This window comes from Notolepis coatsorum (genome assembly GCF_963971535.1).
Source record: "Notolepis coatsorum genome assembly, contig: SCAFFOLD_70, whole genome shotgun sequence".
Taxonomy (NCBI): Eukaryota; Metazoa; Chordata; class Actinopteri; order Aulopiformes; family Paralepididae; genus Notolepis; species Notolepis coatsorum.
Window position 1 is genome coordinate 455,097 of NW_028174564.1, and position 16,592 is coordinate 471,688.

The 16,592-nt window shown below is 43.2% G+C and overlaps 1 protein-coding gene across 5 annotated transcripts in view; it reads right to left on the reverse strand.

The window, feature by feature from the left end:
- Positions 1-16,592, reverse strand: part of pcgf1 (polycomb group ring finger 1) — a 106,168-nt gene that overhangs the window by 65,208 nt on the left and 24,368 nt on the right. For all 5 annotated transcript variants that reach the window (XM_084338568.1, XM_084338567.1, XM_084338565.1 and 2 more), the window contains exons 3-6: positions 11,002-11,154; positions 6,711-6,776; positions 3,250-3,355; positions 2,237-2,279 (exon numbers count right to left, since the gene is read on the reverse strand). In XM_084338568.1, coding sequence (XP_084194694.1) covers positions 2,237-2,279; positions 3,250-3,355; positions 6,711-6,776; positions 11,002-11,154 — 368 coding nt within the window. The remainder of the gene's footprint in view (positions 1-2,236; positions 2,280-3,249; positions 3,356-6,710; positions 6,777-11,001; positions 11,155-16,592) is intronic.

Sequence of the window (16,592 nt, forward strand, 5' to 3'; positions counted from 1 at the left end):
GTAGGGGGCATGGTACTAAATGTAGGGGGGCATGGTACTAAATGTAGGGGGCATGGTACTAAATGTAGGGGGCATGGTACTAAATGTAGGGGGCCAGTACTAAATGTATGGGGCATGGTACTAAATGTATGGGGCATGATACTAAATGTAGGGGCATGGTACTAAATGTAGGGGCATGGTACTAAATGTAGGGGGCATGGTACTAAATGTAGGGGGCCAGTACTAAATGTATGGGGCATGGTACTAAATGTAGGGGGCATGGTACTAAATGTAGGGGGCATGGTACTAAATGTATGGGGCATGGTACTAAATGTAGGGGCATGGTACTAAATGTAGGGGGCATGGTACTAAATGTAGGGGGCATGGTACTAAATGTAGGGGGCATGGTACTAAATGTAGGGGGCATGGTACTAAATGTAGGGGCCATGGTACTAAATGTAGGGGGCATGGTACTAAATGTAGGGGGCATGGTACTAAATGTAGGGGGCATGGTACTAAATGTAGGGGGCCAGTACTAAATGTAGGGGGCATGGTACTAAATGTAGGGGGCATGGTACTAAATGTAGGGGGCATGGTACTAAATGTAGGGGGCATGGTACTAAATGTAGGGGGCATGGTACTAAATGTAGGGGGCATGGTACTAAATGTAGGGGGCATGGTACTAAATGTATGGGGCATGGTACTAAATGTATGGGGCATGGTACTACATGTAGGGAGCATGGTACTAAATGTAGGGGGCATGGTACTAAATGTATGGGGCATGGGCAGAACATGGGTAGAACAAAGTAGGTACCATTTCTTACAGCGTGTGTTAGAAGGAATATACTAAACATAGACAGCGTGTGTTAGAAGGAATATACTAAACATAGACAGAAACAGGAAATGGGCCTCAGAGCTTCCTTGGGATTTACATGTATAAGCTGTGCAGTGGTTTGGCTGCTTCTTCTGGCTCTGGAGAGTTCTGAGAGGAGAGGAGAGAGGAGAGAGGGGGGAGAGGAGAGAGAGGAGAGGAGAGAGGAGAGAGGAGAGGTGAGAGAAGAGAGGAGAGAGGAGAGGTGAGAGGAGAGAGGAGAGAGGAGAGAGGAGAGAGGAGAGAGGAGAGAGGAGAGGAGAGAGGAGAGGTGAGAGGAGAGGTGAGAGAGAGGAGAGAGAGAGAGGAGAGAGGAGAGAGGAGAGGTGAGAGAGGAGAGAGGACAGAGAGGAGGAGAGGAGAGAGGAGAGAGGAGAGGAGAGAGGAGAGGAGAGAGAGGAGAGAGGAGAGAGGAGAGAGAAGAGAGAGAAGAGGTCTGGGAGAGGAGAGCTCTGAGAGAGGAGAGAGGAGAGCTCTGGGAGAGGAGAGAGAAGAGCTCTGGGAGAAGAGAGAGGAGAGCTCTGGGAGAGTAGAGATGAGAGGAGAGAGGAGAGAGGAGAGAGGAGAGCTCTGGGAGAGGAGAGGAGAGAGAGGAGAGCTCTGGGAGAGGAGAGGAGAGAGAGGAGAGCTCTGGGAGAGGAGAGAGAGGAGGGAGGAGAGAGAGGAGAGCGGAGAGCTCTGGGAGAGGAGAGGAGAGAGAGGAGAGCTCTGGGAGAGGAGAGAGAGGAGGGAGGAGAGAGAGGAGAGAGGAGAGCTCTGGGAGAGGAGAGGAGAGAGAGGAGGGAGGAGAGAGAGGAGAGAGGAGAGCTCTGGGAGAGGAGAAAGAGGAGGGAGGAGAGAGAGGAGAGCTCTGGGAGAGGAGAGAGAGGAGGGAGGAGAGAGAGGAGAGAGGAGAGCTCTGGGAGAGGAGAGAGGAGAGGAGAGAGGAGAGTTCCAGAGCCTGGGAGCTGCCCTGGAGAAGAGCCCCAAATCTGTCCTTCGGATGAGACGCTAAATTGAGCCTGCATAGCCCAAGGTTGGGTGCTACCAGTGGTGGTGAAGGAGGCAATTTCCACCCTAGATTGTGGGGAGCGCTTTGAGTGTCTATAAAAGCACTATATAATGAATTATTATTATTAAATCTGATAGGACCAGTGTGCTGTCTGAACACTAGTTGATTAGGTCACCGATATGATCAAAATATCATTCTTCAATCTTGGCGTCACCCTCCTGCAGTAGCCTGTCAATGCCATGTCATCAGCATATATGTATAACTGAAAAGTAGCATCTAGAAGTTGCATTTCATTGAAAATAAAATGCCAGATGGGCACAAAATAATGTAAATTGCGCTTTGCTTATAAAACAACAAAAGCCATCAAAGCTAGTTTACTGGCTGGTCTGACTCACCTGAAGAGTCAGTTTTGTCTTGTCTTTTCCAGCAAGCGAGGAACTGCAAAAAGAGTTTAAAAAAGCTGTAATGTTACACATTAAACTCAAACTTTTAAATTAAATTTACAAGCAGGCCAACGTTATATTCTATCAGACTCCGGGCAGATGTTTACAGATGTCTTATGAGTTACTAATTGATAGGGTAAGTAGCATTTAAATGCAAAACCATCAAACACAAATTCATTAACCATATATCCGATTTGTTTAAAATAAAAGAAAACTTCACAAAAGAACTTCCTGAATTGGATGAGACATCAAAGAACAAGATATTCTAAAATGTTTTATTCCGTGTCAAAGTTGCAAGTGGGCTTATAAGGTATGTGAACTCAAACGGCACATGTTTCATTTTTTATCCACTTTTTCTACACATATGGAGGATGATCTACGGAGTTGATTTATATATTAAAAATAAAATAAAATGGAGTTATGAGGTTTTGTCCCGCCAGCAGCGTTATTTTCTATTTTTCTCCCATCCCAATTTTGTATCGCCAATTCTCCCCTTCAATTCTTCCCTCCCCTGTCTTGAACGTTGCTAGACTATGCCTCCCACTGGTCGGCTGCAGTGAGGATAGAAGCCTTGCATCACGTGTCCCCTCCGGTACACGAGGAGGCAGCCTGTTGCATCTTTTCACCAGACAGCGCAGACTCTCATTGGCGCGGAGTAACGCGTGGGAGGCTCACGCTGCCCCCGATACTTCCTGTCTCTGCTGTACAGGCGTCCCCCAACCGACCTGTAGGAGTCGCTGTCCACAACGTCCAATCCCCACCCATCGACTTTCCACCCGCTACCTCTGCCAATTGAGATAGTATGATGACTGGCCCAAGCCGCAGGCAATGCCGACTCGGGGAGTCGAGACCGGAGTCTCTTGCACTGGTGACGAGCGCAATCTCCGCTACGCCACCCAGCCGCCCTCAAACGGCACATTGTAAAGTGGACCACTTACTTCCCAAGCGTCAAAACGAGGGCTTACCTTTGTCTTTCTAGACAGAGCGAGACCTGCTCGTCATATCTGTAGAAGTGGGCTTTTGAATGGTCAAAACTGGTGTACGGTAATCCTGCCATGTCGGGAAAGGCATCTGAGAGGGGAACAACATGGACGAGTTTAATCCTGTCATGTCATCTGAGAGGGAATAAAGTACATACTGCTTTATAGAGTAATGAGTTACATCATGTACTAAAGTGCATACTGCTTTATAGAGTAATGAGTTACATCATGCACTAAAGTGCATACTGCTTTATAGAGTAATGAGTTACAACATGCACTAAAGTGCATACTGCTTTATAGAGTAATGAGTTACATCATGTACTAAAGTGCATACTGCTTTATAGAGTAATGAGTTACATCATGCACTAAAGTGCATACTGCTTTATAGAGTAATGAGTTACAACATGCACTAAAGTGCATACTGCTTTATAGAGTAATGAGTTACATCATGCACTAAAGTGCATACTGCTTTATAGAGTAATGAGTTACATCATGTACTAAAGTGCATACTGCTTTATAGAGTAATGAGTTACATCATGTACTAAAGTGCATACTGCTTTATAGAGTAATGAGTTACATCATGTACTAAAGTGCATACTGCTTCATAGAGTAATGAGTTACATCATGCACTAAAGTGCATACTGCTTTATAGAGTAATGAGTTACATCATGCACTAAAGTGCATACTGCTTTATAGAGTAATGAGTTACATCATGCACTAAAGTGCATACTGCTTTATAGAGTAATGAGTTACATCATGTACTAAAGTGCATACTGCTTTATAGAGTAATGAGTTACATCATGTACTAAAGTGCATACTGCTTTATAGAGTAATGAGTTACATCATGCACTAAAGTGCATACTGTTTATAGAGTAATGAGTTACATCATGTACTAAAGTGCATACTGCTTTATAGAGTAATGAGTTACATCATGTACTAAAGTGCATACTGCTTTATAGAGAAATGAGTTACATCATGTACTAAAGTGCATACTGCTTTATAGAGTAATGAGTTACATCATGCACTAAAGTGCATACTGCTTTATAGAGAAATGAGTTACATCATGTACTAAAGTGCATACTGCTTTATAGAGTAATGAGTTACATCATGTACTAAAGTGCATACTGCTTTATAGAGAAATGAGTTACATCATGTACTAAAGTGCATACTGCTTTATAGAGTAATGAGTTACATCATGCACTAAAGTGCATACTGCTTTATAGAGTAATGAGTTACATCATGCACTAAAGTGCATACTGCTTTATAGAGTAATGAGTTACATCATGCACTAAAGTGCATACTGCTTTATAGAGTAATGAGTTACATCATGTACTAAAGTGCATACTGCTTTATAGAGTAATGAGTTACATCATGTACTAAAGTGCATACTGCTTTTAATGAGTTACATCATGCACTAAAGTGCATACTGCTTTATGGAGTAATGAGTTACATCATGCACTAAAGTGCATACTGCTTTATAGAGTAATGAGTTACATCATGCACTAAAGTGCATACTGCTTTATAGAGTAATGAGTTACATCATGCACTAAAGTGCATACTGCTTTATGGAGTAATGAGTTACATCATGCACTAAAGTGCATACTGCTTTATAGAGTAATGAGTTACATCATGCACTAAAGTGCATACTGCTTTATAGAGTAATGAGTTACATCATGCACTAAAGTGCATACTGCTTTATAGAGTAATGAGTTACATCATGCACTAAAGTGCATACTGCTTTATAGAGTAATGAGTTACATCATGTACTAAAGTGCATACTGCTTTATAGAGTAATGAGTTACATCATGTACTAAAGTGCATACTGCTTTATAGAGTAATGAGTTACATCATGTACTAAAGTGCATACTGCTTTATAGAGTAATGAGTTACATCATGTACTAAAGTGCATACTGCTTTATAGAGTAATGAGTTACATCATGTACTAAAGTGCATACTGCTTTATAGAGTAATGAGTTACATCATGTACTAAAGTGCATACTGCTTTATAGAGTAATGAGTTACATCATGCACTAAAGTACATACTGCTTTATAGAGTAATGAGTTACATCATGCACTAAAGTGCATACTGCTTTATAGAGTAATGAGTTACATCATGCACTAAAGTGCATACTGCTTTATAGAGTAATGAGTTACATCATGCACTAAAGTACATACTGCTTTATAGAGTAATGAGTTACATCATGCACTAAAGTGCATACTGCTTTATAGAGTAATGCATTACATCATGCACTAATACTAAAGTGCATACTGCTTTATAGAGTAATGAGTTACATCATGTACTAAAGTGCATACTGCTTTATAGAGTAATGAGTTACATCATGTACTAAAGTGCATACTGCTTTATAGAGTAATGAGTTACATCATGCACTAAAGTGCATACTGCTTTATAGAGTAATGAGTTACATCATGTACTAAAGTGCATACTGCTTTGTGGAGTAATGAGTTAAATCATGCACTAAACTGCATACTGCTTTATAGAGTAATGAGTTACATCATGTACTAAAGTGCATACTGCTTTATAGAGTAATGAGTTACATCATGCACTAAAGTGCATACTGCTTTATAGAGTAATGAGTTACATCATGTACTAAAGTGCATACTGCTTTATAGAGTAATGAGTTACATCATGTACTAAAGTGCATACTGCTTTATAGAGTAATGAGTTACATCATGCACTAAAGTGCATACTGCTTTATAGAGTAATGAGTTACATCATGCACTAAAGTGCATACTGCTTTATAGAGTAATGAGTTACATCATGCACTAAAGTGCATACTGCTTTATAGAGTAATGAGTTACATCATGCACTAAAGTGCATACTGCTTCATAGAGTAATGAGTTACATCATGTACTAAAGTGCATACTGCTTTATAGAGTAATGAGTTACATCATGCACTAAAGTGCATACTGCTTTATAGAGTAATGAGTTACATCATGTACTAAAGTGCATACTGCTTTATAGAGTAATGAGTTACATCATGTACTAAAGTGCATACTGCTTTATAGAGTAATGAGTTACATCATGTACTAAAGTGCATACTGCTTTATAGAGTAATGAGTTACATCATGTACTAAAGTGCATACTGCTTTATAGAGTAATGAGTTACATCATGTACTAAAGTGCATACTGCTTTATAGAGTAATGAGTTACATCATGTACTAAAGTGCATACTGCTTTGTGGATCAGAGTGCTTAGGGAGGTGGATTGGAACAGTGCTGACGCTCCAGATACCATCAGAGCACAATGACACGCTCGTGTCTCGTCCGTCATAAAAGGACAATGAATTATACAAACGTCCACGATGTACAGTACACACAAACAGTAGGTAAAGTGCCACGTGCGTGTGTAGCATGTAGGCGTCAATATGATCAACAATACCTCAATTCAGCACGTTTTGAAATGATGGCCATGTATTCAAACTCACCGTCAGACTGGATGACTCGCTCCAGCCCTCGCGACTGATAGAACTCCTTGATTCTCTTGTCCTCACCTGGGAACAAGGAGCGTGTTATAGTTAGACACACCTGGGAACAAGGAGCGTGTTATAGTTATACACACCTGGGAACAAGGAACGTGTTATAGTTATACACACCTGGGAACAAGGAGCATGTTATAGTTATACACACCTGGGAACAAGGAGTGTGTTATAGTTATATTATCATACTGGCCAATCGCGTCTCACTCTAGCCATAATGAGATATCTCTTATCTCCAGCACCTATTGTGCTCATGAAGAAACAATTGCACTCTCATGCACGTGACCAGGCCACGCCCCCGCGTCCTACTATATGACGCCGGACATGGTCACACTCCCCCTTCCACCTTTTTTTGTTTCCAAAATGGACACTGCAGTGCACTCCATGAACTAGTTGTTATGAAATGCAGAGAGAAATTACACAATGTTGGGTTTTCGTCTGAGATTCACCAGCCCCTGGAATCTTCTTGGCACATCCTAACAGCGCATCGGGCCTGTCCTGGGTTTCCTCATCTCGGACAGCGGACCGAGGGACGTCGCGCGACGGCTAGCTGTCGGGCTAGGTCGCGCACAGGTAGGGCCTTAATGCCTTAAAAGGCATTAATGCATTTGTCATACTGCTCGTTGTCCCGTGAGACAGCCGAGTTGTGTATTGGCGCGAGGGGCAGGATATTTGGGAAAACATGGTCGTCATATGACTCTGTTTTGGGTGTTTTCCCAGCTATCCTAGTGCGCGCGGCTAATGCTAATGCTACAAAGCTGGGTCTCCATTCTTGTTCCCCGCCGAGGGCTGTCTTTACTAAAAGGTCTTCCCTCCTCTTAACCATTCATGCTGACGGTCAATCGGTGTCTAATGTTGGGATTTCTTTTTTTTTTAATCTTTTTTCCCCTCCTTTTTTCCGATTTTTTCTCCCATCCCACTGTTAGTCGTTATGCCAATTCCCAACCCCCTTCCTGGTTGTTGCGCACTCCCCCCTACTGTTGGTCCGAGAGGCCGGAGACTGTCACATGCTTTCCTCCGACGCATGTGCAGCCAGCCGGCAGCCAGCCTGGCAGCTCAAATTCTCACTGGGAGAGTGTAACGTGTGGAAGGTCGCACTACCTCCCTCCAGATCCTACCCTCGCTGAGCAGGCGCCCCGACCGAACTGTAGGGGTCGCTGTCCAGTGGACAGTGTCCACAACGCCCAGGACCCACCCACGGCTCCCCTCCCCCTAACTCAGCCAAACGAGTTAGTATAGCGATCAGCCCGAGCCAAGGCAATGCTGACTCTCCGGGAGTCGAGACCGCAGCCTCTTGCATTGGTGACGAGCACAATCTCCGCTACGCCACCTGACCGCTATGTTGGGAGTTTTGACGGGGGCTTGTTTACCATTTCATGGGTGGATGGGCTGAGGCCTAGGGCTGGTGTGCTTTTTGTGAATCTATGAATTGTGTGCGGGACGCGTGAATATTAAAGGCAACCAACTTGTGTTCGGCTTTTCTCTGATTGGCCGCGCCCCCCCGCCCCCACGCGCAGGCAAGCGCACGTCCCAAATGAAATCCAAGGAGCAAGCGAGCGGCAGCGCGGCAACCAACTTGTGTACTTGTTGGGGTACACGACCTCCTATCTATGTTGGGATTATGTTTGGTCATGACAAAACAATAAAAATCGCTACTGTTAGTAATGCTGCCACCACCCACTTCAATGACAGAGCTCTCATATTTGCGAATGCATAAACTATATCTTAAATTATGGCGATGTGTCTAATATGGCTGTCGCGAAGTCATTGATAAGCGACAGCCATATTAGACACATAGCCATAATTTAAGATATAGTTTATGCATTCGCAAAATATGAGAGCGCGCCGCTGTCATTGAAGGGCTTCCTACAACAGAGCACCGCCGCTGCTGCTGCTGCTGCTGCTGAAGCTGGATCAAGCCGGCGGCGGCGCACGGACGCCGGGGAAAAACCACCGCGTCGCCCCGCTGGCGCTTCAGGCTCAGCAGCCTCCACGGGCGAAATAACATATAACGTTACAGTTCCACACTGATGTACAGTGAGTGTCTAATATGGCTGTCGCGAAGTCATGCCTCTCCCTCTGAAAGCCCATCCACGCAGTGTATCATAGACTACCAGATTCACTCGTGTATAAACAAAGCCCATACAGTTATGAAATGCGCTGAACTAGAAAGCGTAACGTTATTATGTTTCGCGTTCCATTGATTAACGTCATTACCTGCTGTGCTGTAGGAAGCAGAGGTACAGTAAGTTACAGTAGGTGTAGGTTACATGTTTAATCAAAGCCCATACCATTTTTTAGATGAATGATTGTGGATATAATATAGAAAACACATCATTATGATATTTGAAATATTATGAAAAATTGTATGGGCTTTGATTAAACATGTAATGTAATGTAATTTTATAATCCTCACTCTCGGCAGGAGATAAATGACGTCATGGGATCGGAGGCTAGAATTTACGTGTACCCGCCGATACCAGCATTGTAGGCAGTATCGGCGGCATTTCCGATACTGGTATCGGTATCGGAACAACTCTACCTACCAGTGAGGCAGTGCTTCACTAGTAGTAGTCTTTTGTCTGCAGCCACCACTGGTGCTCCGTGCTTGTGAAGCAGGTGGCATCAGTCCTTTGCCTCTGACATGGTGGAACGGTGAGGCGACGCCATGAGGCGAGTCGGCCCGGCAGGTGGCTGGTGGGCTGTTAAAGCCTATACCGCCGCGGTATAGAATTAGCAGCGACTAGTAACATTGTTCGAATTGCTGTTTTTTCTGTCAAAAATTGTGTCGGTGGTGGGGCCTTAGGGCCAGCCGACGTCGAAACATCGTGCAAGGTTGAGGTTATTAGCTTTGACCTAGCCGCAAGCTATAACCGCAGGGAGGGCTAGGATGCTGTCAACGCTTGTTTACAGACATCTTGGTTGGATCAGTCTCCCCTTGAGGAGGAGAGACGTTTTTTCCCTCCTCAGGGCTCCCCTCTGCACAGAGGGACTTGGTCTTTCCGCAGGAGCGCGGGCGGTATTTGACCTACACCGCCTCATCCCGCGCAGCCAGAGGAACAAGGAGCATGTTATAGTTATACACACAAGACACATTGACCCTAAATCCTAAAGCCATTTCGGAACAGAAAACCCTTAGTGTAATGAGTTACATCATGCACTAAAGTGCATACTGCTTTATAGAGTAATGAGTTACATCATCCACGCCGGGTTTTCCTTTTTACCCGCTGAATGCCACCATCGGCGCCAATGTTAACGTTAATATCGCCTAATCTATGTTTTAAATTATGGGTCTAATCTGCCCATCGCATTATCAAAGACTATTTTCCAGTCAGTGCTGTCAAGGCAGATTGTTTTTTTATCGCGTCATTTCCGTTTCAGAGCATTTAGAAAAGCACCCGTTTTCAGATAAAAAACAGCCCATTCTGGAGCATTCTATGAAAATCGTCCTTTACTGGAATATTCCACAACGTTGATATTCGTCGGCCTTTTTATGAATCGTTTTCAAATAAACGCTAGATGATCAATATTATACGTGCACGCAAGCACATTCGGGCCGCGCACGGATAATCGCCGCGTTGATTTCCTCTCTGACTTTTACAGTGAAACCGAAAGAGTCCATTTCACAAAACAGCTTATAACTTCATCAAAATTAGTCTGATTATCCTAACACTGATAACATAGAGTCCTTACCTGACATCAGATGGTATCCAACTGGTATATTCCAATTCCTGATCACCTTTTCGAAAAAATCGATAAGTGTATGGATCCAACGCGATACAGTAGAACTCCATGATCAGCGGGGCTCAGACGCTCCAGAATGAACTGTGGTAACCCCGGCTGGATCAGTGGACTGGAAAATGTGGAGTACCGGATTTTTTTCCCCATCATTTTCATTGAGTCCATTCCAAAATCCCTTATGTCATCTGAAAGACGATAGGGGGCGCTTTTTTCCACATATAATCTCCGGCGGAGCTCGTGTATACTCGGGTAGGCTCGTGTGATGCAATATGATTTCAGATCGCTTAAAAAAAAAAAAGATAATCCGAGAAATCTCATGAGTGGCTTTCAACCACATAAAAATAAACCCGAGATATCTTGTGTGTGGCAGTTAAAGTGTTAACAGTCTGGTGAGGGTCAGAGGTCAGACATACATGTAGGCATTACACCAGAGGTCAGACATCTTTAGTTGCCTATGACAGGGCAGTGATATCTGTAGTGAATAATAATGTGAACTCACTTTCTTGGAGCCCAGGCACCAGCTTGTAGACGATGTCTTGCATCACGCGGTCCAGCTTCAGGTTGAGCAGCGGCTGCGTCTCGTGGATCTTGATGTTGCACATCGGACAATACTTGCTCGTCTGCAGGTACTTCACGATGCAGCTTTTGCAGACTGGAACAGAAGACACCCTCCACGTTATTCAGGCCCTGCTCAGTCTTCTACCCTGTCCAGTGTCCACTTCTACAAGTTCACACAAACTAGGATTTATTTAAATTTTTTATTAAAATATTCACCCGTTTGTCTTCTCACTCACAAAAACACTTTGAAAACGACACCATGTTTCGTGTTTATGTCGATGTTTATTGAGTTTATTGAGTTTATTAGGATCCCCATTAGCTGTTCTTCCTGGGGTCCACGCAAAACATAAAACATTACATTGAACAAGACTTTTACAGAACAGTAAATAAATAGAATGAGATGTTGACCTTTTCAGCTGCGACCAGTTACAGGGAACACCTCAAACAGCCTCAGCAGGCATGGTGTGTCACTAAATGGTAAATGGCTGCATTTATATAGCAGCTTTTATCCAAAGCGCTTTACAATTTGTTCCTCACATTTGACCCATTCACTCACACATTCACACACCGACGGCGGAGGCGACCATGCAAGGTGCCAACCTGCTCATCGGGAGCAGTTAGGGGGTTAAGTGTCTTGCTCAAGGACACTTCGACACGCTGCCCGGGAGGAACAGGAATCGAACCGGAAAACCTCTGGATTACCAGACGACTGCTCTACCTACCCGAGCCACTGTCGCCCCCTTGTGGAATGTTTCGGTATACAGTGGGGGGGAATTATTCAGACGTGAACCACGTACAGACCTCAGCAGCTTAACCCTTTCACTGCCACACGACATAAGGTTAACCCTTTACTATCACACAACCGACGGCGATGCTCCATCATTAGCATCATTAGCTCCGCATCCGTCGGTTGTGTGATAGTAAAGGGCTAACCTTCTGTATTGTCACAGTGAAAGGGTTGTCGTGTGGCAGTGAAAGGGTTAAACACAACAAGACCTGCTCAGCACTAGGGGTGGGAATCGCCAGTTTCATCACGATACGATATTTTGCAGATATAACAAAGTCTGCCACGACACGATACGATTCAATTCAGGTGCCTGTGATCGATATGAGACGATATCATAATAAGCCCATTTAACACAATCGGTAACATTTAGATCAACTCAAAAAAGCCAAAGAAAATATCACTTGAAATTTTTGAGCTCTTCCAGACATTTAAATGAAAACTATTTATTGCTTTTAATCAAGGCTGTCAAAGTTAACGCACAATTCTTTTAACGCCACTATTTTTTTTAACGCAAGATTCATGTTATTTTGTGCATCACTCTGTTTTGAATTTGATGCAAATTTGCAATGCATGAGGGTCATCCCTTTGTGTTAAATGGCTGCATAAAGCAAGCATTTGTTGACTCTCATGTTGATTAAACTGGATGGAACAAATAGAATATCGTTCTTATTTAGCAGGGACTTATTTTGGGTCGCTAAATAGGCGCACTCTGTAGCCCTGCTCTGCTGTAACGTTTACACAGCGTTTCACATGCTGCTGTTGTGCTGCTGTTGTTGTTGTTGTGGGCGGATACGACTCGCCACAGGATTTTCAAAATAAGAGTATCGAGTTATGAATAGGGATGGGTACCGAATTCGGTACTTTTGAGGTACCGAACCGAAACACGTCGGTACTACAGAGTTTCATGTCAACGTTCACACGCACAATATATGCTTACCTAGGATTTGACTTGATTCAACAACAAAGCAGTCGGAGCAATGGCAAGCCGAAAACTGTCGAAATTGTAGTTATTTGAAGTTTGGATTTTTTTTTTACGACTGAGGTAGGTCAATTAAATTTCTTGAGACTAAAGTACCGAAAAAAGGTACCGTTGGGTACCGGTATCGATTCACAGGTACCGGTATCGGTTCAAATGTGAAAGGTACCCATCCCTAGTTATGAACCGATCTTTTTACGTTGCATCGATCCTATTGGATCATTGATGATAGATCGATATATCGATCTGGATCGATGTATTGTCCCACCCCTTCGCTCAGCACCACAGCCAGCAGATTAAACACAAACAAGAGTTGTATTTGGAGTGTATTGGGGGTGACTGTTGGGAACTAGGCTACACACTGGCACACCTACCGTACTTTTCGCACTATAAGCCGCACCTGAATATAAGCCGCAGCAGCTAAATGTAATGATGTGTACATATATAAGCCGCACTGGACTATAAGCCGCAGGTGTTTTAATGTTTAATTACCATATGGAATTAGCATTGGGACACAATACTGTCGGACAAATAACAAGAATTAACTCATTTACAAGTTGTATTAAGTTGAGCAAATAAGGGAACAGATAAATAACATTTCAATGCAGTCAAAAAAGCAATATTTAGATTTTAACATTTTCGGGTTTGGTCACGACGAGTCACATATAAGCCGCACCGTTATATAAGCCGCAGGGTCGAAAAATGGGGAAAAAAGGTGCGGCTTATAGTCCGAAATTTACGGTACTTCCAGTGAATGACGCTAAGCTAGCAGAGAAGAAAAGGGGATGTATCAGCTTGTAACTCCAGGGTAGATGAATCAAGAATCAAGAGGTTTATTTGTCATATACATACCAGGGCATACAGTGAAATGCGGGTGGTCATGCCCGCTTTGATTGTGCAAAATACAATAATAAAATAGAATAAAATAGGCATAGAAAAATAAAATAGATAAGACACAAGATATGCATGGTAAAAAAAAAGACACGCTAGGTTCCTGAGAAACTGGTTCTATACACATATACACACACTAGATGGCAAATAAGCTAATTTCCCAAAAAGTTGGCGTGTTCCTTTAAACACAAACAAGACCTGCTCATAACACCACTCTGTCTATCATAACTAGGGGTTCAAATTGTAAGCACCTTCCTTAATCGATCATTGATAACGCTAACTAGGCCTGTCACGATAACACATTTTGCTGGGCGATTAATTGTCCCAGAAATTATTGCGATAAGCGATATTATTGCGGTTTTGAGAGATTTTTTTTTTTGAGAAATGTAAATAAATAATAATAATAATAAAGTTTTCAATTAACCTTTTTTATTTTTTTTTACTAATATAATAATAGCATAATAATGCAAGGTTACCGTTTCAAAGTGCAATAAACCTTTATTTAACATTGGAAGACATTTTAAATATCCTAAATAAAAAAATGCTCAGTTTGATTGTTTATTATAAAACAAACTGAAACTGGAAACAAGCCCTCTGTCTGGCTTTTTGTGTCATCCTTTTAACATGTACATGTATTATTAATGTACCTTGCGGTACAATGTACAAAATGTTAATAAAGTATAAGGAAAAAACTGTGGAAACGTAATAAATAAAAAGGCAGTGAAACAATAATCAAATAAACACCAAAATATCTCTATTGGAATGGAGATTTCAGCACAGGATAAACTAGGGATGGGCAAAAATAATCTAGATCGATTGATCACATGATGTACTCGAGTCAGGGTTTCCGTTAGAAAAAATTGTTGCCGGCCTCAGTGTCCGGTAGATTTCAATCTACCGGTCAAATGAGAGAAATTCCGGTCAGAGTTTATTGAGCTTAAAAACAATTGATAGGCAAAAGAATGACAACAAAACAAAAGAATGACATCATCAAGGCATGTAGATTTATAATATTTTTACTTAAAACTAGGCTACTTTTGCGTATAAAGTCATTATATTCCAAATAGAATAAGTCCCGAGACTCGTGCTGCTGCCGACTTTAAATCAAATAGGTGTCTGTGGGCAGTCGCCCGACATTAATAAACAACAGTCTGTTATAATCACATTTTTATGAGCTAACGAATTCCGTTATATTGGACATTTGTATTAATTATATCAAGTGAAGAACTGAGAAATTTGGCAGAGAGAGACGGCAACATTATCGTGGGTTTGCGTGACGACTCTCTCTCTCTCCACCTCCCAATGACTTATTTGCGAGAGTATGTCGATGCAGAGCAGCAGATTCAGCTGTTATTGGCTCTTTTCTGGGGACCGCACAGCAGCGCCCCCCACCCAACATTGAATTGAAAATGGCTGAATTGGAGTACTGCTGGAGTACTGCATTGTGCTGCTGCTGCTCCGGCTCTGCAGCTTCACAAAAGTTCGCACACCCAGCACTAAGCTCTCGCTGACAACGTCGTTGTCATTATTAGAAGCAACGATGAAACAAATGTAATGATTGTTTCGTTCATCGCATAGGCTATTTAATTTTAGCCTATTTTAATACAATTCAAATAATCAAATTGTGCTTAGACTCAGGGAATTATTTTCACCGGACATTAAGACCGGAGAGATTAAATATGTCGGACTTCAACAGATTTTGCCGGTCAAATACCGGTAATTACCGGCTAACGGAAACGCTGACTCGAGTACTCGTGGAGGAAAACGCTGTACAAAATAAACGTCTTTTCCGGTGTTTTAGACTTTTATTTTGAAGCCCACCGACCGGAGCGGAAGTATTGTTGTTATTATCCTAGCAGAACGTATGAACGGACAATTTGTCTCGTCCGGTTCTGTGTTTTTGAGCTAATAAAACAAATGTTGAGATTGTTGATGAACAACTAACTTTAGGTTAGTTTTAACGTGGGGGCGGAGCTGAGCGATCATGGAGTAGACGTGTTTCACATGAGCTCCCTTCTACCGTGCAGAATATACGTTTCTCCCCATTAGTCTTTATTTTATTTGTATTTGTTTTTTGTCTGCTTGCTAAGTTGTCGTGTTTCAAATACTGTCGTCGACTTTTTTTTGACTTTCTGCGATGTCGGTGGTGGAAACCAGATCCATGAGCACCCCAACCAGCAAACCACCACCGGGCCTGGCCGCACCATCGCCCGGTGTCGGTGAGATAAGCGAAGCTGTGCTCTCGATCATGACCAAGCTGCATGCAGAGTCTGAGACACGCTCCGCTGAAGCACAAAAGAAAGTGCTGGCGGATTTTTGTGTCAACCTTCATCGAGAGATATCAGAGGAAATAAGGCTGGTGCTCGTCCCGCTGATAGACAAGATGGAGTCGCTGTACGTTATCTCCTCGGCTAATGCTATCGAGCTAGCTGCGCTAACGACGGAGGTATCATTACAGGGCGAGAAGATGGTGGATCTCGAGTCCTCCCTGCTGGCTAGGCAGGCTGAAGTTACCAAACTACAGTCGGTAATTGAGGAAATACAGTCCCGGGAGAGACGCTACAACATCAGGATTGTTGGAGTACCGGAGGGCAGCGGGGAAGGCTGTCTCTCTGAGACCATGCCGGAATTGCTGCAAAAAATACTGGGAAATGACGTCCTCCCCTCGCCTCCCGTCTGTGAGTCGGCCTACAGAGCGGGCAGGTCCGCTCCTGGTGTGAACAAAGAGCTGAGGCCCATCATCGTCAAGCTGAACAGGCTTCAGCAGAGGGAACTCATCATGCGGTCGGCTCGTGCCAGAAGGGGTAATCTGAGGCTTGGCGATCACAAAGTGGCCATTTTCGAAGACTTTACACCGGAGGTTCAAGCACAGAGAGGC